The 24,678-nt window shown below is 34.7% G+C and overlaps 5 protein-coding genes across 8 annotated transcripts; 2 read left to right on the top strand and 3 right to left on the bottom strand.

Annotated features, from left to right (window-relative positions):
• LOC105159245 lies at window positions 424–3,427 on the bottom strand. 3 transcript variants are annotated; one of them, XM_011076339.2, is made up of 6 exons: window positions 3,270–3,426; window positions 2,601–2,669; window positions 1,961–2,088; window positions 1,220–1,290; window positions 1,049–1,135; window positions 424–955 (listed from the first exon to the last, which is right to left on the bottom strand). In XM_011076339.2, the coding sequence occupies exons 3-6, from the start codon at window positions 2,067–2,069 to the stop codon at window positions 692–694; spliced, it is 531 nt and encodes a 176-aa protein (XP_011074641.1). In that variant the 5' UTR covers window positions 2,070–2,088; window positions 2,601–2,669; window positions 3,270–3,426; the 3' UTR covers window positions 424–691. The 3 variants fall into 3 exon arrangements, with proteins under 3 accessions (XP_011074641.1, XP_011074585.1, XP_011074800.1); XM_011076283.2 differs by lacking the exon at window positions 2,601–2,669 and having other exon boundaries at window positions 3,270–3,427; XM_011076498.2 differs by lacking the exon at window positions 2,601–2,669 and having other exon boundaries at window positions 3,254–3,424.
• Window positions 4,847–5,943, top strand: LOC105155927 (uncharacterized protein At4g15970-like). Its single transcript, XM_020693123.1, has 2 exons — window positions 4,847–5,250; window positions 5,364–5,943. Exons 1-2 carry the CDS (start codon window positions 4,927–4,929, stop codon window positions 5,907–5,909), a joined length of 870 nt encoding a protein of 289 aa, XP_020548782.1. The 5' UTR covers window positions 4,847–4,926; the 3' UTR covers window positions 5,910–5,943.
• Window positions 6,022–10,658, bottom strand: LOC105159166 (tryptophan--tRNA ligase, cytoplasmic). Its single transcript, XM_011076169.2, has 11 exons — window positions 10,242–10,658; window positions 9,954–10,139; window positions 9,488–9,539; window positions 9,305–9,370; window positions 8,561–8,647; window positions 7,929–8,021; window positions 7,465–7,545; window positions 7,307–7,378; window positions 6,935–7,003; window positions 6,702–6,812; window positions 6,022–6,317 (listed from the first exon to the last, which is right to left on the bottom strand). Exons 1-11 carry the CDS (start codon window positions 10,565–10,567, stop codon window positions 6,267–6,269), a joined length of 1,194 nt encoding a protein of 397 aa, XP_011074471.1. The 5' UTR covers window positions 10,568–10,658; the 3' UTR covers window positions 6,022–6,266.
• Window positions 11,158–15,910, bottom strand: LOC105159075 (eukaryotic initiation factor 4A-3). 2 transcript variants are annotated; one of them, XM_011076054.2, is made up of 8 exons: window positions 15,480–15,908; window positions 14,791–15,031; window positions 14,548–14,628; window positions 13,929–14,036; window positions 13,403–13,522; window positions 12,584–12,751; window positions 11,740–11,826; window positions 11,158–11,550 (listed from the first exon to the last, which is right to left on the bottom strand). In XM_011076054.2, exons 1-8 carry the CDS (start codon window positions 15,782–15,784, stop codon window positions 11,437–11,439), a joined length of 1,224 nt encoding a protein of 407 aa, XP_011074356.1. In that variant the 5' UTR covers window positions 15,785–15,908; the 3' UTR covers window positions 11,158–11,436. The 2 variants fall into 2 exon arrangements, with proteins under 2 accessions (XP_011074356.1, XP_020548777.1); XM_020693118.1 differs by lacking the exons at window positions 11,158–11,550; window positions 11,740–11,826; window positions 12,584–12,751 and adding an exon at window positions 13,596–13,628 and having other exon boundaries at window positions 13,399–13,534; window positions 13,894–14,036; window positions 15,480–15,910.
• On the top strand, window positions 23,076–24,477 carry LOC105158990 (F-box/kelch-repeat protein SKIP25). The gene has a single exon (XM_011075956.2). It carries the CDS (start codon window positions 23,128–23,130, stop codon window positions 24,304–24,306), a length of 1,179 nt encoding a protein of 392 aa, XP_011074258.1. The 5' UTR covers window positions 23,076–23,127; the 3' UTR covers window positions 24,307–24,477.

The raw sequence follows: 24,678 nt of genomic DNA, 5'->3' as shown, positions 1-24,678 counted from the left end.
GTTGTCGTCACTAAAGAACTGAGAATTGAGAATGGGGGACGAGGAATGATGGGAAGCGGTAGTAACATGGGATCGACTCCACCATACATTGTGCTTAAAAACGTGGTGAAAGAACGTCGTATATGTCATTGATCACAACTTCTTTTAGTTATGGACACGTCACTTGATGTATAAAGAATTATTATGTATACTTACTGAGTATGAACCCAAATTGTATGACATCCACCCATTGACTGGCCTACTGCGAGGTGCTAAATCACCTCTAATATCATAAATGAATCTATGCCCATTCTGATTGTGGATAGGCTGCAAAATTTGGAACCAAAGATGAGAAATAAATATATACTCCTGCACAGACATTGCATACTTTTACCACAGGACCTTGCTGCTATATAATGCCCAAAATGTAGTTGCTTCCGCAGAGAACACAAAACAATATAAGGGGGACAGCAGTTCTGTGCCCTGAGACCTGCATACTATCCCCCTTCCATGGTTGAATAGAAGAATAACATTGCCAAATAAAGCATGATATTTCTACTAGTTTTCAGATCCAACAAGAATTTCTGTATAGGAGAAAATGTCACTTGAAACTAAATATGGTAATCTATGCCTTGGTTGATCAGCAAAAGCATGGAAACAGGGGAATGAGTATCGAAGAAGATTTCTCCTCCTAGGTAGATTTCACATATATCTAGTGGCGCTTCCTACCACCACCCTTTCCCTTACCATGACCTTTTTTACCACCTTTCTTTTTCTTCCCTTTACTGATGGCATACCTACCATTGTCATCAGCACTTCGAGGGGCAGAGGGTTGTAATAGATGTTTCACATCGAGGACACCATTTCTGAAATTACCTTCGGTTGCCCTAAGAACTCTGTCCTCAGGCCGGCGCCTCTGTGCTACCTTTTTAGCACCACTGCTACTATAGGCTCCAAACCTTCCAAGTATTGCTCTCTGAAAAGGACCAATTATTAATACATAATTTGCTTAAGAACATTCAACATCGCAGGAAGACAAACAAATGGCAAAGTGAAGAATGTTAATAACCTCTTGAAGCAATTTTTCGTCTCTTTCCTTCTGTTTCTTCATGGTAACTCGTGCTACACTAAGAGGTAGCCTCTGCTTCTTTGGAGGCTGTCATCGAGAAAACATACAGTTATATATGGCACTGTGGAGCTTAACATGTGTTGCAACAACACGAAGGACATATGTTTTCACCTTTCCGCCAAGTGAAACTACCTTCCTGTTCTCTAAGTCCTTTTTCTCTTTCCATGTCATATGCGAGGACCCTGATTTACATTAAAATTAAACCATACTCCAGAATGTATAGATATCTGTATCAACAATGCATTCTTTGCGAACAAAAAGTCACCATAGTTAGGCAAAGGTTGCAATTCCAGCGGTGGAGTGAAACAAATCAAAGAATACCGGTTCAAGATGAAGGTAATAGGCATAACGTAGACCTTTTTTCCTTTTGGAATCATGTTACCACGATGATGTATTCTTTGAGCCTTTTACTAAAAATGGGAGAACGACTCAGTTTGCAATCAGTACAGATGATAAAAAGCTTGTGCTCTGCATTGCTTGTTCCTAAACTTAGCACTATAGTTGTATGCTTCAGAATTACCCAGTTCAACTACACAATATGATAGCAGAAGATTCCTGTCAGGAACTTAAAACTTTTCAGAATCTACATTGCTGCAGAAAGCAATTTCTATTACCATCACCCGAATAGAAAACTTCGACTACTATCTCAACCAATCAAATAATATTAGAGCTCTTTCCTTGCCATTCTTGTAGACATATTTCAGACTTTGATTTCAATTGCTTGTCAGAAAATCTATGCTCACTTGGTTGTTGCAAATGTTATTTCCCAGATCAAATCACTGGTTAGTTTGCATCCTTAATACCAAATATTTGATAAGTGGATGATCGTTAGTTTCATGAGACTCATGTTACCTAGAAACTCAATATCTTTCAGGATGGACTTGATGTCCATTTTTGGTTCCTCAGGAGCCACATCAGGGGCTGATGATCCTCCTTTGGCTTCTTTCTTCTTCATAGGCATTTCTAACCTTTCTTCTCAGCTGCAAAAGAAATTATGAACCAGCATCAGTTTTTATGTGCAACAGTATGAGAGATAATCTGGAATAATAAGTGTGCGATACTAGCAAGCAACAAGTCTCACCCATAACAGATTAGTAATGTCATCTTATACAAAAAAAATAGCATATATTAAGGAGATTGGAATAAAGAGATTCCAAGAAATAACTTAAATAAAAAAAGAACCACAAAATCATAAAATCCTCTTATATTTTTGTAAGAGTATCAGACTTCACAAGTAGTTTAAAACCCTTGGATGTTGAAGAGGCTCTTTAGGTGATCTAGAAAATCCTACAGGACAGATTTATTTGGTCCATGGATTCCTTCCTCTCTTTAACTGAATATCACTTATATGGCAGATGCCAATAACACATAGACTTGCTTGTAAGGCCGACTTACACCTCTTCTGCACAGATCTCAGATGCAGCCTTATGGCTGCTCACTCCATATAATATATGTTTATGATTTAAACCAATGTTACAGCTGCCCATCCTACCTCTCTTTCCAGCTTTACTCAGCTGTGGCGTCTAGTGGTCTCCAAGCCCAACCACCACCCCAGCAGGTACTGAACGACACAGGCAACAGAAAAAGAAAGCAACTTCAACTTCCTTAATGTCAATAACCAAATTGATCTCAGAAAAATAGCTGAACAGACCAATTTTCATAAGCAAAATGCTCTAGTGAGCTTCATTCTGACTCTCGCTCAACAAACACTTGTCTTGCTACAAGATTTTAATTTCCGTTCTCTAAATCATTCTTTTTCATTCTTAGGACACAGAAAAATATATGATTTCCTTGCATACTACCATGATAAGCATTAAAAATGACCAAAAGAAAGGGTTTGTGAAACGACCCACTGATGTCTTCTCGGAAGCAAAACCATTCCAATCACATAACCTTCGCTTTCACATGCACAATTTAACAGGAATTAACAACAGAAACACACCTTTTATCTAAAGATTAAACAAAATCCACAGACTTAACGATATAGAGTAAATTCTCAACTCTGCATAAAAAACTCACAACAAAATATGATGATAATGAAAAGGAATTAAGAACCCAGATTTAACAGCACCGACGACAAAACATCAGAAAACTAGCAACCAACAAACCACTAAATTCCCTAAATTTCTAATTCAACCAAAGTACCTGGAGCGTAAATTACCTCGAGCGGCTTCCAAAACTAGAATCTTCTCCAATTCTTTTAGGATTTAGTGGAATTATAATCGGGTGAGTGGTGCCGTCTGTGCTGGTTTGGGTTTTAGCCTTGAGGGAAGGAAGGGTTCAGAGATCCCGTCCCTTAGCACATGAAATTAAAATATTTTAAACAGCACACGTCTTTTAAGGAAATAACATACCAAACGATTAAGACACTGATACACTGTTTGAGAAAATTTTTGCTCTTCAAAAATTAATATTTATAAAAAAAATCGGAAATTAAACTTGACTAGTGTTGGATGGTATTTAAGAAAATATCATTTATAAAACAAATTTAATCAATTAAATAATATTTTGTCCCAATAATAATTAATTTTTTACAAGAAATAATAAATTTTGTTTCGATTTAGTATATTTTATATTTAATTTTTTTAAAGTATAAATAGATTAACTGAAGTTTAATTTAATAATGCTCCCCCACTAAGTAATACAATTGTTAATTCATATACAATAATTAAACTTATATGATTGTAAAATATATATATATATATCATCTTATTAATCAATTATAGCTATTTAATGTTATAGGAATAATATAATTAGATAATATAGCAAACAAAATATAGAATTTAATCTAAAATATTAAATATGTGAAAGTGTAAATTTAATTATGGTTAAAATTATTTGAAAAAAAAATGCAATATCAACATAGTTTTAAAAATGAAGTAAAAATAGTAAATTGAATTAAAATTAATTTCAAAAGCAGAAATCGGAGTATTTTTTTAGACAAATATTTTCTTGAAAACTCTCATAAATACTGCTATATTTCTTTAAATGGAAAAGGACAAATACAATGTTTATTAGTCATTTATAATGATTTAATTTTGGTGGATGAACATATTAATTGATTTGGAATTCTAAAATGCAGATATTAGTTAGTTGCCATATATAATTCCACCTACACCACAAATTTCTCTTTTTCTAAAACTACTTACCTAAATTAAATTTGACCCAATTCAATTAATATAGAACAAGTATAACTATTTGTCATGATTATTTTTTTCTGAATTATACATCAATCACGGTATAAATGTATTATAATTGTTTGGTTTAAATCCGATTAAACTCGATTCAAAATATAAACTTCCCTTGTGTTTTTCCTAGTAGAGGAACAAGTGAGAAATACAAGTAGGCAAGGTTGCTTACATCTACTGTTATTGACCACCACAAATATACAAGAAAAAGAAGATGGATTATAGAGGTGGAGGCCACGGCAACCACCAACACCGCCGCCACCACCGTGTTGTTGTCAAAATCACAATACTAGTAGCGGTGGTCGGCCTGACACGTTTTGCTCTGTATCAGTCCGGTTATCACACTCAGCTCATGCAGACATCTTACTCATCCTCACCCCTCAAAGACTCAAAACAACAAGGAAATCCATCTCCGCCATCTTCCACCACAATGCAACGGCGCGCTCCATCCTCCTCCCACCAGTTGAGATCTAAAGATGTTTATGTAACTGTTTTCTTTCGACTTTGTAATTCTTTTCTAACAGTTTAAACTTTACTGTTACGGTCGAGTTTTATTTCTTTTTCTATTTTGCCTTCAACCAGGGGATTAACGAGGAGAATAAGTTGAAAAGAACGTTGAAAAGGGCAGTGATGAAGGATCATAAGACTGTCATCATAACTACAGTAAATGCAGCATGGACAGAACCAAACTCCATATTTGATCTTTTCATGGAGAGCTTCAGAATTGGGACTCAAACACAAAGTCTTTTGAAACATCTGGTTGTTGTGGCTTTGGACCAAAAGGCCTACTCTCGTTGCTTGGACGTACATCCTCACTGTTTTGCCCTCACCACAGCTGGAGTCGACTTCTCTGGCCAGGCGTTCTTCATGAGTGCCGATTATTTGAAGATGATGTGGAGACGGATTGATTTTCTGCGGTCTGTTCTTGATATGGGATACAATTTTATTTTTTCGGTAAGTCAATCTTTTTTTCACCTAAATTTATCCTAAATATTTGCACGATTGTCCCACATTTCCAATACTATATATATACCTGCAAACAAAGATTTGAAGTCATTGATTTCCAGGATGCTGATATAATGTGGCTGAGGGATCCATTTCCAATATTCTACCCGGATGGCGACTTCCAAATCGCTTGCGATACATACAAGTATGACTCGACAGATTTGCGCAACTTGCCAAATGGAGGCTTCACCTATGTCAAATCAAACAATCGGACCATCCAGTTCTACAAGTTCTGGTACAATGGAAAGGACTATTTCCCTGGAATACATGATCAAGATGTGTTTAACAGGATAAAGTTCAACCCTCTTATCGTGGAAATCGGGTTGGAGATCAGGTTCCTGGACACTGCTTATTTTGGTGGGTTCTGTCAACCCAGCAAGGATCTTGATCTGGTGGTCACAATGCATGCAAATTGCTGTATCGGATTGGAAAACAAGATCCATGATATTAAAATGGTGATTGAGGATTGGAAGAGCTATATGGGATTAATGGCTGTTAAGGGTCGAAAGAATTTGAGTAACAGGACGTGGACTGCTCCATGGAGGTGTGGTATGAAAAATTCCAAGAACCGAAGAATTGCACCTTTCAGATCTTTCAATGTAAATTAGTATTGCATCTTGAACTGTATTTTACCTATATGTGTAAAACTGAAAGTTCAAGGGGAATTCGATGGAAACGAAGGCAAAGATAAAGAAGAGTTCACCAAGTATACATACTTCATTCTAAGAAAAAGCAGATCGTTCGATACATCTAATCAGGGAAGGTATGAATCACAACAATCACCATTAGTTTTGTTTATGGTGCTCTGTAACAACGATTGTTAAAATCTATACCATGTATGAAAATGGCAGAAAAATTACTTTGTTTCTCTTTGAGCTTCTACTCTGCCAGAGCTAAAAAACTCGACAAATGGGTGTGTGAAGAAAGGAAAATGTTACATGGAAATTGACATCTCCAATGGCAGTCTAGCTGAACATATTAGGGAGTGGACGTACTGCCATAAATGCATCGACCATCTGCAGGAATACAAAGGAATGTCAAATGAGTTATCACCCAACAATTGCATCACAATCTAATAATCTTATAATTATCCAGTTAGGACTTTTGGTAAAAATAGGCTTGAGAATCACACATCCATCTCTTAAGCTCTCTTTGTCCTTTGGCAGCAAATACTGCATTAAGAACTATAGTGCAGAAATTTTACAGTTACTACACAAAAGTCTACTAACAATACCCAGCAAAAGAAGAAAGAAAGTTTCTGCATGAATTTTAGATGAGGTTATTATCCTTAGCAGAAAAGTTTAGGAGAAAAGATTAACATGCCCGATATAAATTTGGGATAGACCTTCCAGCGTTTGTTACAACAGAAACATCTGAAACAAAGGAATTAATGACTTTACCTCATCAGTCACAGCCGCTCTAGCCCTGCGATGTCTTTCAACCAGTTCAGTTAAAACTTCGATAAGACGCTTCTTCACTTCACCTGTTAGCATACGACCTGCACCATATTCCTGTTTGATCAAGAAATATAGCATTTCAGTGATCGTGTATGGAAACATATGAATTTGATTTAGCCACAAATAAAAAGGCATGCACCCCCCCAAAAGAACAAATAGGAAACAAGAGTACTTACTGTTCTGATGTGTTCAAGTTCAGCATCATCCTCCAAGAAAAAGCCAAGATATTTAATAGGTATATCTACCTGAACAGTTATCAAGAAAGGGTGGAGAGAGGAATCAGTCCAAATCCATGAAAGAGTGCAAAGCATTGAAGGGGATAAATGGGTGGTTCTGATCCAAAATGGGCAGAATTCAACATTTCAGCAGCTGTGCTTCTAATGAAATTAAATGATCTATTTTTTTAGAGGTGTTCATTGAAGGTTATCAGATAACCACTTTCTAACATCTTAATCTGCCAGATATATAATAAAAACATTCAACACAGAGGGAATAGTTTATATCTGCAAATTAAAATTACCAAGGCAGAAAGATGAAATTGCCAATACCTCAAGGTTTGCTCCATACTTCCTGTGATTCTCTATTGAATCTTGTCCACCGGAGAAAGCATATCTGTTTACCTATACCAAATATTATCATCAGAAAAGAGTGAATAAGAAATGGATGAGTATAAAGGAAATTGATGAAGAATATTCTCAAGTAAAACCTTGTTTTTTATATCCTTAGCAGAATCAGTCACATATATAGCAGAATTTGGATCACTGGCAGACATTTTTCCCGTCTCGCCCTGCAGATATGATTCATAAAACTAGAAGTCACACAAAATGAATGGCCAAGTTAATCTTGCCGAGAATTTTTCAGATTAGTGAAGATAGTATATGTGGGTGAATTTCAAACAACAAATAGTACAGTCATGAAACTTGAGATAGAGAACACACTATCTCATCCTACTTTCACATTAAACAATATAAACTGAACTGTTGAAGAGAAATAAATATATTTTAGGCGCTGAAGCAGTGTATATTAACCTTAGTTTTGAAGCTTCTCCCTCAAGATAACTAAGTTATGTCATATGAAATGCAATGACCACACCCAGCAGTAATAACAAACAAAAAAAGGAAAATTGTCTTAAGTTAGCATATTCTGTCTGTAAGAAAATCAAATAGAAACCTGAAGGGCAGGAAAGAATGATGATTCGATCAAAGCAGGCTTGTGATAACCTATTCGTGGAGCAACATCTCTTGTCATTCGGAAGTAAGGATCCTGAAATAAACTCATCAGACTTACAACTCAAGAATGGATAGAAATATCAAGTACAGAAAAACAAGAATATTTTTCATATGCGCTAGAATTTCTACTAGTTACTAGCCTAGAGTTGGTACTTCTTTTAGTAAAATAAGTACAAGCATCTTAAGGATATGAAGCAAAAAGAAAATGCCTAAGGCCTAAGGCCTGGCAGCTTTGTCCTAAAAAGTCATTACATTACTGAATCATATGGATCAAACTTCATAAACAAACTTGTTGGTGACAGAAATTATGCAACATGTGCAAATAACAGCGTCAACTTCTCTTAGCATATTGTGAAATATGATGACAGCGTAAGCACTCACCTATATAATATTCAAAACATAATGCACGAACTATCACAATGGTCACAGGATAACCTTAGCTGAACTGCTTCATTTGATTCACGTTTTCTTATGGTGTCCACTTAGATAAAATTATATTACTATTGAGGCAACTATTGCATTAACAAGTATAACAAGAACTACTGAATGCATCCGGGAGGAAGAAGAAAAAACCTGGTCAATTGCACAAGGAATCAGGCATCGCAGACTATCTTTACCAGAGAATAGATGTGGAAAAGAACTGGGAAAGGATGGAGCTGCCTAAAAACACGGCAATCACCAAAAGGTTAGTACCATGCATAAAGAGAAGAATGTAAGTAAACCAAAGTAGAAAATTATATTCTCTAAGCAGCACACAAAATTAGATATGTATGCCTATTTTTCAGGTTATCTTGTAGACTCAGTGGCATTACATAACAAAAGGTCAACAGTAACTTTGCAGCAAAGACTACAACAGGCAATTTGATCATGATCCAGGATGTTCTTATCAAAACAACATGTTCCAAAGTTGTCAGGATAGCAGGTACCAGGACAGCTGCCAAAGACAGAAGCAACATACTAGTGGCTCCTGCACATACTCTCTGACCAATTGGAACGAATGGCAAAAGAAAGCCTCTACATTTGCATAAATCATACAATTACAAAAGTTGTTCTTGACAATTATTTTCTTTGCTCTTCTGTTGTTCCCAGGTGCATCTCAGATATTTCTTGTTTATCTAAACAGATCAAATTTAAAAAACACGGAAAAAACAATTAAGGCACCGTGCAGTAAAGCAAATATATAATATAATAACTACAGTAGCAACAACTATTATAACAAAAATAGTAATAAATGCTTATTGGACACTATCATAAGGAACATTACACATCAGATCCTCAAACATCGTAACTTATCAAATGAGAGGCACAGATTGATACCTGCACAGGTGGAAAGCTGACTTTGCCAATGTGATCTTCTCCACTGAAACCAAAAATACCAACTACCTGCACTAATACTTGAAACATTATTTCCAGGTTTGAAATCTATGGATAGTTGGTTACAGTAACCATCAGCAGTGAGAAAGAATAGAAGTTTATCAAATCATTTCATATCATTATCACCTTATTATATGTGACGCACTTTGCAATTTTGACCATGTTCTTGTAGAAGGAACTGCACAACAAATTCCTTGGTCAAAGTACTGCTAGCATAGTATGAAACAGGAGATTTCTCTACTGAACAAACCATACAAAACCAAAGAAACACTAGGATCTATGTAATATTCAATGGCAATATGCATCTCTAACATTTATCAAAAAGTATATCACGATTGAATTGAATTATTTAACAAGAAACTGATTCATTGAATAAAGACTAGTTTCACTAGAAGTAATTTGTTGTGCATTATGGATAACAAGGTAAGATCTAACAGGGACGACACAGAAAGTAGCTGGAGGAAGTTGGTGATGACAGGCCACATAATGTAGCATGAGATCACAATAATTACAGTATAAACAAGAAAGCAACTAAGTACAAACTACAAGCTAAGGTTCCAGATAGATGGAGACTGAAAAGAAAACTGCTCACCCTCCAACATAATCAAAATCAGAGAAAATAAATGTCCTCGAAACGTCAAACCCACAAGCAATTATATCTTTAGCATTTTCACGTGCAAGTCTCTGACTTTCCTCCACTGTCAAATTCTTCCACATGCATTTCTCATCATCAGTAAGTTGTATCACAAGCGGCACTTTAAATGCATCTTGCAGATACCTAAAATCAAAAAAGCGCTTAACAATTACGAAAGATGATGATAAGCATAACGCAAATCAATCAGAAAACGCTTGTCGTCCCACTGTCAACTAGTTCCATTACTTGGTGAACATAAAGGGCACCAGATGGCCCAAATGCAAAGCCTCGGACGATGGGCCTCGGCCCGTATACAGATAAAACTTTTCTCCCCTCTCGTACGCATCCAGGACGTCATTGAAATCACGGTGCGCGAAGAAGACGCCACGGCGAAGAAAAACGTGGGGCGGGCGGGCGGTGAGACGGGCAACGCGGTCGACGAGGGATTGGTCGAGACGCTGGCAGCCGAACTTGTCGATGAGCTTGTCGTAGTCAATTTTTCCGCCCTTCTCAGCTGTTACCTCCCATGGGGTTACGATTTGCTCCTCTTCTTCTTGTTTCTGGTTCTCCATTACTGTAGAGTTGAGGGTGAGGGTGAGAGGAAGGGGGGGAGAAGAGGATGGGTAGGTACTTCAGTAGGGTTTTTCGGACGGAAGGGTGTTTTCGGGTTTTCTATAAAATATTTTCCCCAAATAAGGCAACTGATTTTAGCTAACAAAGAAAAAGAAAAAAGATAATTATATTCACACCTATAATTTATAATTTTTTTATACAAATTATTCATATTTTTTAATGTAATATCGAAACTACCGTTGAAAATAAACAAGGAGTGATACTTTACTTTAAATTTTAGATTGTAGTTTTTAAACATTAGAAATTCGTGTCACAACTAGTTTATCAAGAATTCTACACACCAAAATTGCTAGTCATGTTTAGAATGCAGTTTCCTTGCACGAAACAAAATACATGGGGCAAAATTGATTGTGCATTATAATTTCATGCGAAAAGTGGAGTGGCTGATTCTGGGGAAAGTAATAACCAGCCAAATCCAAACAAGAGGGCACGCAATATGATCTGAGGACCACAACTACTGGGATCTTGATGGAGTACATGTCAATGATTTCACTTCATTACAGCAAAAAACTTTATCAACATGGACAAATGAAGCCGAAAACAAGCGTTATCAACAAAAGTGTTGCTTCAAATTACACCAATAAGTATTAAGTTTCATATATAGTACAATAACCCCGTCAGGTCAAGTCAAAACCACACCACGCTGAAATGAAACACCAGCAATCCAGCATTACACCAACTGTTTCTCACCGTAAAGGGGACAAAAGGGCTAAACTAATCAGCAGTCCAAAATCTTCAACTACAGTTACATACAGCATTTGCTTTCACTGATTGCAAAAGTTCAACTGTTATATGCAGGAATCAGAAGCTATATTAAATCAGCCACATTCATTGGCATTTCATCGATCTGTGTACTGTAGTATTGCTCGATATCTCTGAGGATTTTGATGTCATCATTCTTCACAAAATTTATGGCAACACCCTGCACATCAGCATGAGACCGTTAATATTTAACAAACTATGCATGGGTAGTTATGATTGTCTATGAATTTGAAACACCAGGATTCCCTAGAATCACACCACCACCCTTATCAACTTGTTTTAGATTTTCCAGTTGAAGGATAAGTACTGCATAGAGGGAATAGGGTGTCTCAAAAGACTATTAAAATACCTTTCTCCCAAAACGCCCGGACCGTCCAATGCGATGAATGTAAAGCTCTCGGTTGTTAGGAAGATCATAATTGATCACTAGGGAAACCTATGGAAACTCAACAAAGACACTAGATCAATAATCATTCAATTTATATAATAATATTTATACAAGTAATGGATGCCAGCATGTGGAAGTTAAAAAGCCAATCCTGCAAAACTACCAAGTGCTCAGAAAAAATCACTACTAGTTTCATTTGTATAATAATATTTAACTCATAATGGGAGGAAGCGAGGGACTGAGGGTGGTGGCCGAGATGAAAAATGGAGAAAAAGGAAAATAACAAATCCTGCAACAGTTCAAAACTACGAAATCTCTGGAATATCAGCACTTTTTGATGAACAATTTCGATTGACAAACCACTCAAACAAGAAATCATTCATCCACAAAAATAATTGGTTTGAATGTTTACCTCAATGGTCTTTAAATTGAATGATCTAGTCAGGTTATCATATAATGAATCAAGTCAGATGGTCAATGTTTCAAGTTAATCATCTTTGATGGCCTAAAACTTTTTGATAGGGGAAGTCCAGAATGACGTACCATAGGTCTTACTATCACCCAAGAGAGGGTAAAACTTTCAGATGTCTAGAAGTGTATAATTATCTCATATGTCCAACTTTTCATTTCTTTGTCATCTTTTATTGAACATAGTTGCTTAACTGACCACCAGCGTAAAAGAAGTTAGATAGGCGTGTGAGGTGTCTAGTGTCTTGCGCAGCATTTCTTTGGCTCTCTTCCCTCTCCTCTGAATCTAACAGAAAATACAAAGTAGGAAAAAAGAAAAAGAAGAGAAGATAGACACCTGTTGAACGTCCAGTCCCCTGGCCCAAACATCTGTTGTGATAAGAACTCTAGTCTGCCCAGATCGAAATTCTCCCATAATGGCATCCCGTTCCTTCTGTGGCATATCTCCGTGCATAGATGAGACAGTAAAATTATTCTCGCGCATTTTTGCTGTCAACCAATCGACCTGTCATATATGAAGGAAAACCATAAAAATGAGTGGACATGACTGGTTAGAGAATCAATTACTCAGCACCAGAACCCAGCTATCCTTAGTACATAGTATTTATTTGCATAGGTTACTTTGGTTTTCCCCACCAAGTATTTGATGTAGCGGATTCCAGGGATTATCATGCGTTCTTCCATTAGATACAAGACTTCTTTAGCGTGGCAACTCGCTTTTCCTAGAATTTATAATGCCTTATCAGCCATTCTTTTGTTCTGTTATTACTGTCAACTGTCAAGTACACCCTCTAAAAAAATGATTCACAATTATTTTGAGATAGTAATTTTCAGCACAACTGCAGGATTATCAAATCCACAAAATAATAGAACTTCAGATATAGTGAGCCTCACAAATTTTGAAAGTCTAGGAAAACAAACAAGGGAATTAAACAGCTTTTGCACTAAAATCAACATTTGAAATATTTTAGCATGTTCAACGCAGATTGGCACTGAATACTTAAGACATGAATATCGACCAATAACAAGTAGTATAAGACAACAAGCTGATAACAGGGCTGAATATGTTTTTACTTAATTAACAGGGAAAAAAAACTAGTCATATTATCATTTACATAGTACAAAATCTGAATTTAAAATGAGGGGAAAAAATTACCTTTCGCTTTGTGTTACAGAAGATAACAGCCTGGGTGATGGTAAGGGTATCATATAAATCACATAAAGTATCAAATTTCCATTCTTCTCTCTCCACTGCGACAAAGAATTGTTTGATTCCCTGCAAAAATATGACATAAAAGATCAGAATACAAGAACCAGAACAGGAATTCCGATGCAAATTCGGCATCTGGAAGCTAAGGCATTTTTGCATACGGAAGAAAGTGCTTGGAGATTTCCACGGGAAAGGACAAAGGAAATAGAGACATTAAATAGCAGAACTGGTAATTTGGGATCTCATCAAGCCAAATCGCAATATATGATATATCATGCATGATACTCGCAACTTTCTGTTGTTTCTGCTACTTATAAGAACGTTTTTTAGTGGTTTATGTCACGGGGTAGGGCTAAGAGACTTATATACACATCCAGATGCCCCTCCATTTAATAGCCTCCTATTTGCTTTCCTTAATCAGAATGAAATATATTTACTCATTTAAAAAAATAAAGAATAAAAAGAAGCCTACCTCCAGTGTCAATTCATCACGCTTTACAAGGATCCTAACTGGATCGGTCATGAACTTACTTGTCATCTCCAATATTTCATTTGGAAGGGTGGCAGAGATTAGGACAACCTACAGTGATACCACACAAAAGTCAATAATTTGATGAATGAGAAAATACAAGCCCTAAAAGTTTTCCACCTTTCAGGAAGCTTTGTATTAATGAAACATGCACACGAGAAACACCAACCAATAGGTCGAAAGTTCTAGACTATACACAACAAAAATAATAAATAAGTTCAGAATATCACACAACTATCTCAAGCAAAGTCCATGAATACATGCTTGCAAATGCTATATAAGCAAAACTTAAGTCCATGTGTTCCCAGGTATATCCATGTTCTCAATGTTCATATCTTCACAGAATGTTTCATCAGCATCTATATAACTGCCACCTTTCATATATTTGAACACCTATTTCAGGCACCTTATGTTACATAGATATCATTTTATAGTTAGAAGTTTGAATTGGATAAGACAGGTTTACAAACTACTTCTGTATATTTTCCATGTAGGAACTGGGAAGCAACTTCAGAAGTCTCATGACTCTAACCCCAGTGGGGGGTAAAGAGAGGGAGAGAACCTGCAGCTCAGGTGGAAGATATCTGTAAACGTCATATATCTGATCCTTAAAGCCTCTGCTCAGCATTTCATCTGATTCATCCTAACATAATTCCAGGAAGAGTACATAATAAGTATAAGAACGACCTGATTAAGTATGCAGAAGAATTCAGTATAAGATGCCCACTAATACATCAAAAAGCACCATATACTGTCATGCTCGAGCTATACCAAGTAATCAAATAAGAGAAAAAATGAAACTCACCAGAATTAATAATTTGATTGCTCTAGTTCGTAAAGTTCTTCTCTTGATCATGTCGCAAACTCTGCCAGGAGTGCCGGACACCACATGAACTCCATGCTCTAGTTTTCTTATATCCTCGCCCACACTTTTGCCTCCAATGCAAGCATGAGCTTGTACATTTATATAGTCACCAATTGCCAGTATTACTTTTTCTGTTTGGGCAGCCAACTCTCTTGTAGGTGACAGAATCAAGGCTTGGACCCTAATTTTAAGGAACAAGGAAAGAACGTAAACATCCTTGAAGGATATAGATGTTAGGGCAGAAGATGGGAGGAAAGTGTTTAGGTTTAACAAAAATAAACACCAATTACATCGACCCTAATGCACCTCAGGTAAAGTTAACACACAAACATGGTTATGTTATCTAAGAAAAAAAAAAAAGGACCTGAAATTCCAATAAATTCCATAAATACCAGAAACTATTTGTATCTTCAACTATTAACAAACACAGACACTTAAAGTAAATAAACACCATTGAAAAACATAAAAATAACGTCTGAACCTAAAAGTCATGATCCCAACTTCTGGAAAAACACAATTCACACGTAATTTCACAGGAGAGAAAGGGAGGAAAAAAATACAACCACAGAAGTTCGTTACCAGAGTCGCAATTATGCTGCATAAAAGGGGGGAAAGCATAAAAATCATACTCAGAGGACTTGGTGTCGACAATCTGGCAAACAGCGAGGGCAATCATAGAAGTCTTGCCCGTACCAGATTGCGCCTGAGCAATTACATCACGTCCAGAGATAATCGGAAGAACCGCACGCTGCTGAATGGCGGAAGGCTTCTCGAATCCGTAGTTGTATATTCCTCTAAGGAGATCATCCTTTATGCCCATCTCGTCGAAGCTCGATATAGGCTCCACGCCTTTCGACGTCTCAAATACGAGCTTACCATCCTCCTCCTCCATCACCCGCCGGCCCCCGCCTCCTCTCTGCACCGCCGCCGCCATACTGCTCTTATCTCAATTGCGTCGGAGGGAATAGTATCCGGGAATTGCTATTGCTAACGCGTAGAAAAAGCTCAAATAACCTAGGTTTGGGTTTTGCCCCCAATTTTAGTTTCAGCTGTGGGGTAGAGTCCAGGTGTATGTATAGTTGTCTTAAAGTCGTGTTATCATGCTGTCGCCTACTTTATTTTACTCTTTTCACCTAAAATCGCCACTCTTTCTCTTTGGGCTTTTTTGTCAGTGGGCCAAACCATATGGGCCAAAGGCCCACCTAAGCTGGGCCATAATAATTTTAGGAGCCCAATTACAAATATATATTTGTGAATATAATTTTTTGATCCTTTTTTTTTATTTATTACAAAAAGTATAACAAATGAGAAATAATTAAAAAATGAGAAAATAAAAGGAGATGTGTATGTTGAGAAAAATCAAAATTGGAAAGTTAAAAAGATTGAAAAAAAAAAAGAAAATTATTTAAATATAAAAAAATAAAAATTGACATACCAAAATTAAGTGAGACACCAAAAAAATATTCTCACTTTCTATATTGTATAGATATTAACGATATATTTCTCATGTTGCTTTATCTGTGTCCCCGCATCATAAGAAATAATCAATAGCCCAACAGACATGACATGTCCTGTGACGACGTCGATTTATTTGTCTTATTATGAAGTATTTTGTGGCATATTGCTACTTTACCACAAATTTAAACAATGCCCAGTAAACATCAGATAAATAATTATGAATTAATTCATTAAATTTGTCCGATACAGTAAATAAAATATTACTTAACATATTACCAAACATCCGTTACGTATCATGTATTAATTTATCTCACCATAATCCCATCACGGAAAATAAATGATACTGTAATGTGTGATGGAGCTGTCAAATTTTATTTTATTTTTTTTGTTGATAATGAGCATTTATTGTATGAAATCCTAATAATAAAAGTGCAACTGTAAATTGAGCAATCTAAAAAATAATGCAAATTTTAAAAGTTTTTTTTTTTGGAGAAAAATATAATTTTATATTTTTAAAAGGGTTGAAGTGTAATTAATCCAAAGTTATGTGAGATACTCTGTACCGGCAGAGAGGGGCGTCGTGGACATGGGGGACACGTGAATGGTGATGTCCAGCGGCGGAGCGAATCAGGAATCTCACAAACAGACAAAAATGACTTTTTCAGCTATTATCACGCCTTATTATACGTGGCGTTGTTTTATTGGCTGAATGGCCCCACTTATTTTTTTTATTTTAAAATAAAAGTGTGTTTAGGCAAAGACAGCATCATGATTCCTGTTTTTCTACTTAAATAATAAGAATAGTATTCTATTTAATTATATATATAAAAATAATATCATATATTTTATTTTAAAAAAAATTATATATATAGCGTGTATATGTTGAATGGAGGAAAATATATAAAAGACTTTACAACAGTCCCGATCAATTTTATAAGGTAGATCATAGATTGAATTAATTTAAATGCAAATTTTGTTGTGGTAACGAATGTTGGGAAATGGTGATTGATAAATTAAAAAATAAATTTATTTCGATCAGATTAAATCGTAAGAAGTTATTAGTTACAATGTGTCGCACATCATAAACTCGTGATATGTAAATGATGGTTGGCGACATCCGGTCATTATCTAACCGTATCTAATCAATCAAATAGGTATTTGTCGCTGAAATTGTATCATTTAGTTGAAGTAATTTGCCTGCCATAACTTTTTCATCCAGTCATAACTTTTTGTAAGCATATTTTTTGGTATTATTTTTCACACCAATGAATTTATGACTTGGTAATTTATCTTATTTCGATGAGGAAAAATAAAATGAAACTAGTTTAGTCGTGATGTAATGCGTCTTCTTTTTTTTTTTTTAATGTGTGATTGTTGATAGTTGACGCATATTAAAAAAATAAATATAATGATTACAATTGATCTAATACTTTTTTTCCTGAAAGTAGTTGAGTGCATTTGAATTCGAAAAAAATTTATCAAGAACCGAACGCGTGTTCACCACAGTCAGATCAGTTATTCCAGTCTATTTTTAATTTTGATGTGATGTGGTGATAGCGTAATCGAATATTTTACAGCGTTGAGAATTTACGGTATATCTCACGAATATATTGAATTACAACACATCAATCCCTAGGCCCTAAAGTGACAATTCAAACAGAACCGACTATGTCATTTTATAGGATAAGTGTAAATTAAATTGATTTAAATACAAACTTGTTTGGATCGTAGACTCGTATGATGAGCCATTTTAATATATTGTACATTTGGATAAAATTGTGAACGACGGACTTACCCTTTATATAACGATTACTGCCCAATTCGAACTTTTTAACATTAACGAAAAGTTTTTTATGATCACGTTCGAAGAGAATTACATAATATATTTTTTAAAAAATAAAAATTATTACCAGAAGCACGAGCATATTTATTGGATTTAAAGGGGCACCTATAAAGTTGTATCATAACATTCTACTTTGCGACTTTACTTCAAAACAACATAACGACTATACAATAAATAGCACGCGGAAAGACGCTTTTCGTTGTCTTTACGTAACCATCACATTATGTTGGGTTGAAAAAGTTGATCAGCTACTTTACGTTATAATAGATCTCGTGCTTTGCTTTTGAAGTTTCTCAAAGGACCTCTAATTATTTAAAGGGTACATTATTACTTCTACACCCCTTACAATCAACTCCAATTATTTAAATATCCTTTATATTTTATAAAAGGGATAATTCCAGCTACACGTATTCTAAAAATATAAAATTATACTCTTTCCTGAAAGTGTTTAAAAATTACACTTACACCCTTTTAAAAAAAATTCATTTACATCTTATCCCCTTCCATTAGTGTTTGGAAGAAAAATGTTGATGTCAATAAATAATTATATAATTTTTAATTTTATTCCTCATTTAACATTTTTATGTATATTTTTGTGCTTATAAAGGGATCGATATAACATATGCGTATGGCGTGACGTCGTAGTACTACATTTTTCTCTTTATAAATATAAAATTATTACTTGGGATTATTAAATGAGGTGTAAATTAAAAAAATTATGTAATTTTTTGTTAATATTAGTATTTTTCGTCTAAACCAAAACAAAATGGGGTTATGTGTAAATGGTGAATTTTTATAAAGGGTGTAAGTGTAATTTTGAAACTCTTTTGGAGAAAAGTATAATTTTATAGTTTTAGAGGGAGTCTAAGTACAATTAATCTTTTATAAAATATTATATATAACCTAACTACATAAATACTCTTTATATTTTATAAAATTGTAAATACACTCATCTAATTACATAATACTCTTTATATTTTATTTCAAGTGCATCTTCTATTTAGAGGCAAAATTATAAATACACACATATGATAAATTAAATAAAGGAAGTGTTTGTAATTATCTTTACAAAAGGTTACAACGAGTTCCCTGGGGTTTAGTAAAATTACAAATACATTTTCATTTATCGAAAAATTACCACCCCAGATGTATAAAATTACAGTTTTTGGATGGAGGCCTGAAATTTTCACTTTTGCCCTTGTTGTCAATTTTTCTTAAATTCACACCACACACATATATATATATATATATATATAAATTGAAAATGTAGATGAAAATTTTAAAAAAATATGATAAAAGATCTACTTTGTCCATATTTTTTTAAAATAAAGTGAATAATCCATAGTTCACAAGGGCATTTTGATCTGTTCATCGCAAAAAAATAAATAAAAACATAATGAAAATTAACTAATTGAGCTAGTTGTTGGACGACTATTAAAAATAGATAATATTAATAATTTTCAAATAACAAAAAGAGATTTATAATTATATCGAGCCTCAAAAAGCTCACTGAAATTTATCGCTATATTTAATATTAATGTTCGTCAATATAATTTTACCCTTATTTAAATCAATAAATGTATTATTGATTTCAACAAGTTTAGAGAGAAAGAAATATATATATATATTTATATACACACACCTATCTTCTTAAGTATGCTGTAAATTATTCGAATATATTAATATTTTATTTTATTTTATTGATTCGTATAAGTTAGATAATTAATACAGATATCTATAGAGTAGTAAAGTCAGAGACATTAAATTTACAAAAATTAGAAAAGTAAACAAAATTTGAAATATTGAAGGAGAAGAAAAAAAGTGGTAATAATAGCAAGTGGTCAGCACTTTATATTATAATTTTGAAAAGGTTGTGCTTCGTATTTATTGTGGACGGTTCCAAACTTCCTAGGCATTAAATTTGGACAAGAAAAGGGCAGCCTCTTCTTGTGATCAACTTTAATATAACTTTTCTTTTCCTTTTCTCAAAAAATAATGAGCCACCGGATAAAATGCTGTAGAAAACAGTAATTAAAGTAAAAATATGTTAGTTTGTGTGTAATTTTAATTGGAAATCTATTAATTTGGCACGATAGTTCAGTGTAATACACAATCTCAGTAACTGATTTAGGTATATTCTCATTTTCATATAAAAATATGTACAAAATTGAGAACACGTATTTTGGCTTTTGGGGATGTTTACAAAGTGAAGTATCCCTATTCCGTTTAACTGGTTTTCTAGAATGGATGAGGCGTTACAAGATGTCGGATCTTATTTTAAAAAATAAACCATCCTAGGAATTAAATAAAATAAGATCACATGGTTGATAGAATATGAATAACAACAATTTTTTGTTAATTTTTTTTAAAGTAAATTAAAAACTCCTACTATCTTATTTTTCAATCTTACAAACTCATTATGGAAAAAAAAAATTAAAACCCTCTTATAAAATAATTTTTTAAATATTTATATAAATAGATATCCAAATGCCTTGCGACATTCGAATATGATAGTAAACAAGTTGAATCGAGTCAAACGTATTATTGTTCAAATGTGTTCGAAGTACCATCAAGTTTGAAAAAGTGTATTTGATTTTAGTTTGATTAATAAGTAAGTTGAATTCAAACGAGCTATAATTAAGTTGGACACGAGTCGAGTCCAGATAAATGAAATATGAATTTAAATGGGGCCAAAGAGAAAAAAGAAAAAGAAGAGGGGCTAATATTGCAAAGGAATGAGCTTTAGGGGGGTTTTGCAAGTTGTAGATGTGTGCCCAAAAGCCCACTTTTTATGAACCACTCATATTTGACTGGAAACTTCAGTTTCTCTTTCTTCTTTCCCCACAGCTTTTCACATTTATTCCATCTCTGTTTCCCTTTTCTCCTTCTCCTTCTCTCTCTCTCATTCATTGCTATACTCCAAAACTTACAACCAAACATTGCTCCTCCACATTTAGACATTGTGAAAATTACTATACTGCCCCTGCTCTTGCTTTTTTTCTTTTTTAGGATAAATTGATTGATAATCCTAAAATTATGTAAAAATATACTAACACCCCCTTTTTTTATAAAATTACAAGTACGCCTGCATTCAAAAGTAAAATTTACACAAACACCCCTAAAAAATACTACACTAACACCTCTCAGAAATATAACTGTAACTATGCAAAACATGGTGTTTGTATAATTTAACTCAGCTTCACGAAGTTTTAAAGTAATTTATTTATTTATTTTTTTTTTGTGGTCCTTGTGCTAATCCACATCAACATGAAGGTAAAATTTGATGTGATTGTAATTAAGGAATATTAAAAGTGTGTGATAGTGACAAAATTAGGTGGAGAAGTTAGGTACTAATCTTTGAGATAAAAGGGTAATAATATTTGAATTACGAATATTTAAAAAAAATTAAATAATTGAGTATTATTCGACACTTTTATATCACCCTCATACACATGTTCGATATTTCAAAGACAAACTTGATTTTTTTTGTGAATAGATTGACTAAATCTGATTATTCATTCTCTAGCTTTGGAGGTGCGGTGTAATCCACTCGGCATTAATTAAAAGAAGGTAATTAAGACAATAAATTAGATTTAAATTTAAAAAAAAAAGTTGTAAATGGGTGGGAAAAAGGGGAACTAACTAGAATATGTTTTGGCCTATATTTAAAAAAAATAAATTAATATAGCTATTATATCATTAGATACATTTTAAAATGTTATGAAATTATTTAAATTTAAATTTGATATGAACTAAAAAGGTTATAATGGTATGCTAATTAGTAAAATAAAAAATAAAAAACAATAAAAATTGAGCCTCACAAAATATTTAGATATTTGTCGATTTAGTAATATTTTGATGTGACCATTGATACCACCTTTCTTGAGAAAAACTAAAAAGAATGAATAATTACACTGTTTTCTCATAGAGGTTGTTATAATGATATATAGATTTCATATGGTTTGAAAAATTATATCCAGTATTCTTATTTATTTTTGTCTAATAAAAAGATCCCTTTATTGACAAAATTCACCAAATTTATTAATATTAATTATCTATACCTTATTATTAAGGGAGATCACCTCTTTGGTGTCTCTCCATTTTCGATGTGCTCTTTTTTTTTTTAATAGTTACTTTATTTATTTTTATTCATCTTATACCTTTCCACTTCACCTATTATCTTTTGATATTTACTTTTCTTTTTATTTCTATGCATCTTTTATTGATACTATTTTTATTATAGATTTAATTTTAATTTATTATTTTCATATACTTTATTAAACATAAACATTTTAAAAATATTTTATTTTATATAATATTGTAAAATTTGAACATACAATGTATGTGCCACAAATACTAGTAGTAATAAAAAAAATTGAATGAAAATTCATATTTACCATCAAATTTGCTTATTACTTAAGTTAAATAAATATTTTTTGACCCAAAATAATCTTATAAGAATGAAGATATATCTCTTTTACATACATTATCGTGTGAAAATATATAAAGATAATTTGATCAAAAAAATATTTATTTAATATGCAATAAACGAGTAATAAGTTAATTGGAGGTAAATATAGATTTCACGTTCAATTTTTTTGTCATTATCAATAAATTCAGTTGATATTGAATGAATATTTTTATTAGACAGAAATAAATAAGGGTAATAAATATAATAAGAGTTTGCGTATAATTACAGCAACCTCGTAAAAAGGATAGACAAGTATCTAAAAAAAAAGTCAAAAGGGAATGGCAAGAGTGTAAATGTGCAAGGAAAAAGGGTTAATGTATAGGGTAGAGCCAACTTTTGCCTTTTACTCTTGATCTCAAACCTTCATTCTCCACTCCTTGACAGCCCCAACCAATAATCAATTCACATAATAAATACAAAAATGATAAGTGGGCCCAAAGCCCTTCTCCTCTTTAAAGAACTCCACTCCCTAAACTCCAAAATCCTCCTTTCCTTTTCCCATCAAATGACCAATCCCACCACAATTCTTCAACTTGCAACCACCACCACCACCTCCAAAAGGCTGAAGCGCCACCACCTCACGACGGAGGACGACCGCCATCAGTCTTTACTTCCCGGAATTCCTGACCATATAGCCCAACTCTGCCTTTCTCTCGTCCCCCCTTCCCTTCTCTACTCCGTTTGCCATTCTTGGCGCCGCCTCATTTATTCTCCTTCTTTCCCTCCTTTTCTCTCTCTCTACGCTCTCTTCTCACCTACTGATACTGAATCTCAACCCCATCTCTCAAACTCGGTTGAATTCTGCTCTTTTGATCCGATCTCGTGTAAATGGCAGCTTCTCCCTGCCCCGCCGGCTGCCCCGCCGCTTCGGTTCCTCTTCCGCCACCCTTCCTTCATACCCCGGAAGCTACCTATCCAATCCGTCGCCGCTTCCGGCAACCTCGTCGTGCTCGCAGCCACCGACGATAACTTCCTGCCTGCCCTATCCCAACCCCTCGTTTTCAACTCGTTGTCTAAAAAATGGGCGCGCGGTCCCCCACTCCCCGCGCCGCGCCGGTGGTGCGCCGCCGGCACGACAAGGGGAGCTGTCTATGTCGCGAGCGGGATTGGGTCCCACTACAACACCGACGTCGCACGGTCGGTCGAGAAGTGGGACTTAACCAATCAGTGGCAACGCGGCTGGATTTGGGAGAAGATGGGAAAGCTTAAGGACGGGAAGTTCAGCCGTGATGCGATCGAGGCCGTTGGTTGGAGAGGGAAATTATGCATGGTGAACGTGAAAGGAGACGCGGCGAAGGAAGGGATAATCTACCACGTGGAAAAGGATTCGTGGGAGGAGATGCCGGAGGGGATGCTGGCGGGGTGGAGGGGTCCGGCGGCGGCGATGGAGGAGGAGACTATCTACGTGGTGGATGAGTCGAAAGGCTCGTTGAAAAAGTATGATCACGTGAAGGACGCGTGGGTGGAGATGGTGGAGAATGAGATGCTGAAAGGGGCGCAGCAGGTGGTGGCGGCCGGTGGGAGGGTGTGTGTTTTGTGTGCAGATGGTGCGAGAATCACGGTGGTGGATGTGGCGTCGCCGCCGCCGGCGAGACAGTGGGTGGTGCATGTTCCGTCCGGGTTCCAAGTTGTGGCGGTTCACATCTTGCCTAGATTAAGCCACTCCGATTTTCGGTCCAAGTAAACAGATTTTTCATCCATTTTTTTACTATAAACACAAATATATTATTATTCCATTAATTTGGATAAAATCCACATTTTGATTTTTTTCTTTTTGCTTTTTTATTTGATGTTGAAATACATAAATAATGAATGCTCATCTGAAAATTGTGTACGCGGAATGAATTTTTAATTTTGTTTTGGTTCATTTATTCAATTAAATAAATAAATCGATATATTTAGAAAGTGGGACGTATGTAAGGTGAAGAAATTCTGATGTTAGAGCTTGTTTCAATCCAATTAAAAGAATTAATGATAAATAGTGTATTTGTATTTACAATCATTTTTTTAATTTAATTTGTTATTTTTGTATTTTTAAAATTTATTTATTTTTATC

The sequence above is a fragment of the Sesamum indicum genome, linkage group LG1 (genome assembly GCF_000512975.1).
Source record: "Sesamum indicum cultivar Zhongzhi No. 13 linkage group LG1, S_indicum_v1.0, whole genome shotgun sequence".
In the NCBI taxonomy this organism is placed as follows: Eukaryota; Viridiplantae; Streptophyta; class Magnoliopsida; order Lamiales; family Pedaliaceae; genus Sesamum; species Sesamum indicum.
Note: the sequence above shows the minus strand (reverse complement) of the source record. Positions and strands in the feature narration are given on the sequence as shown.

Excerpts from the sequence above, each read along its gene's own strand:
- LOC105155927 (XM_020693123.1), top strand. The coding sequence starts at position 4,927 with ATGAAGGATCATAAGACTGTCATCATAACTACAGTAAATGCAGCATGG. Across the intron at positions 5,251-5,363 it reads GATACAATTTTATTTTTTCG|GATGCTGATATAATGTGGCT; the intron begins GTAAGTCAATCT and ends ATTGATTTCCAG.
- LOC105159245 (XM_011076283.2), bottom strand. The coding sequence starts at position 2,069 with ATGCCTATGAAGAAGAAAGAAGCCAAAGGAGGATCATCAGCCCCTGAT. Across the intron at positions 1,136-1,219 it reads TAGTTTCACTTGGCGGAAAG|CCTCCAAAGAAGCAGAGGCT; the intron begins GTGAAAACATAT and ends TCTCGATGACAG. Across the intron at positions 956-1,048 it reads ACGAAAAATTGCTTCAAGAG|AGAGCAATACTTGGAAGGTT; the intron begins GTTATTAACATT and ends GGTCCTTTTCAG.
- LOC105158990 (XM_011075956.2), top strand. The coding sequence starts at position 23,128 with ATGACCAATCCCACCACAATTCTTCAACTTGCAACCACCACCACCACC.
- LOC105159166 (XM_011076169.2), bottom strand. The coding sequence starts at position 10,567 with ATGGAGAACCAGAAACAAGAAGAAGAGGAGCAAATCGTAACCCCATGG. Across the intron at positions 9,371-9,487 it reads AGTGCGTCACATATAATAAG|GTAGTTGGTATTTTTGGTTT; the intron begins GTGATAATGATA and ends GTATTAGTGCAG. Across the intron at positions 8,648-9,304 it reads TCAGCTTTCCACCTGTGCAG|GCAGCTCCATCCTTTCCCAG; the intron begins GTATCAATCTGT and ends CCGTGTTTTTAG.
- LOC105159075 (XM_011076054.2), bottom strand. The coding sequence starts at position 15,784 with ATGGCGGCGGCGGTGCAGAGAGGAGGCGGGGGCCGGCGGGTGATGGAG. Across the intron at positions 14,037-14,547 it reads ATCTTCCACCTGAGCTGCAG|GTTGTCCTAATCTCTGCCAC; the intron begins GTTCTCTCCCTC and ends GTATCACTGTAG. Across the intron at positions 11,827-12,583 it reads GGGGACTGGACGTTCAACAG|GTTTCCCTAGTGATCAATTA; the intron begins GTGTCTATCTTC and ends GAGTTTCCATAG.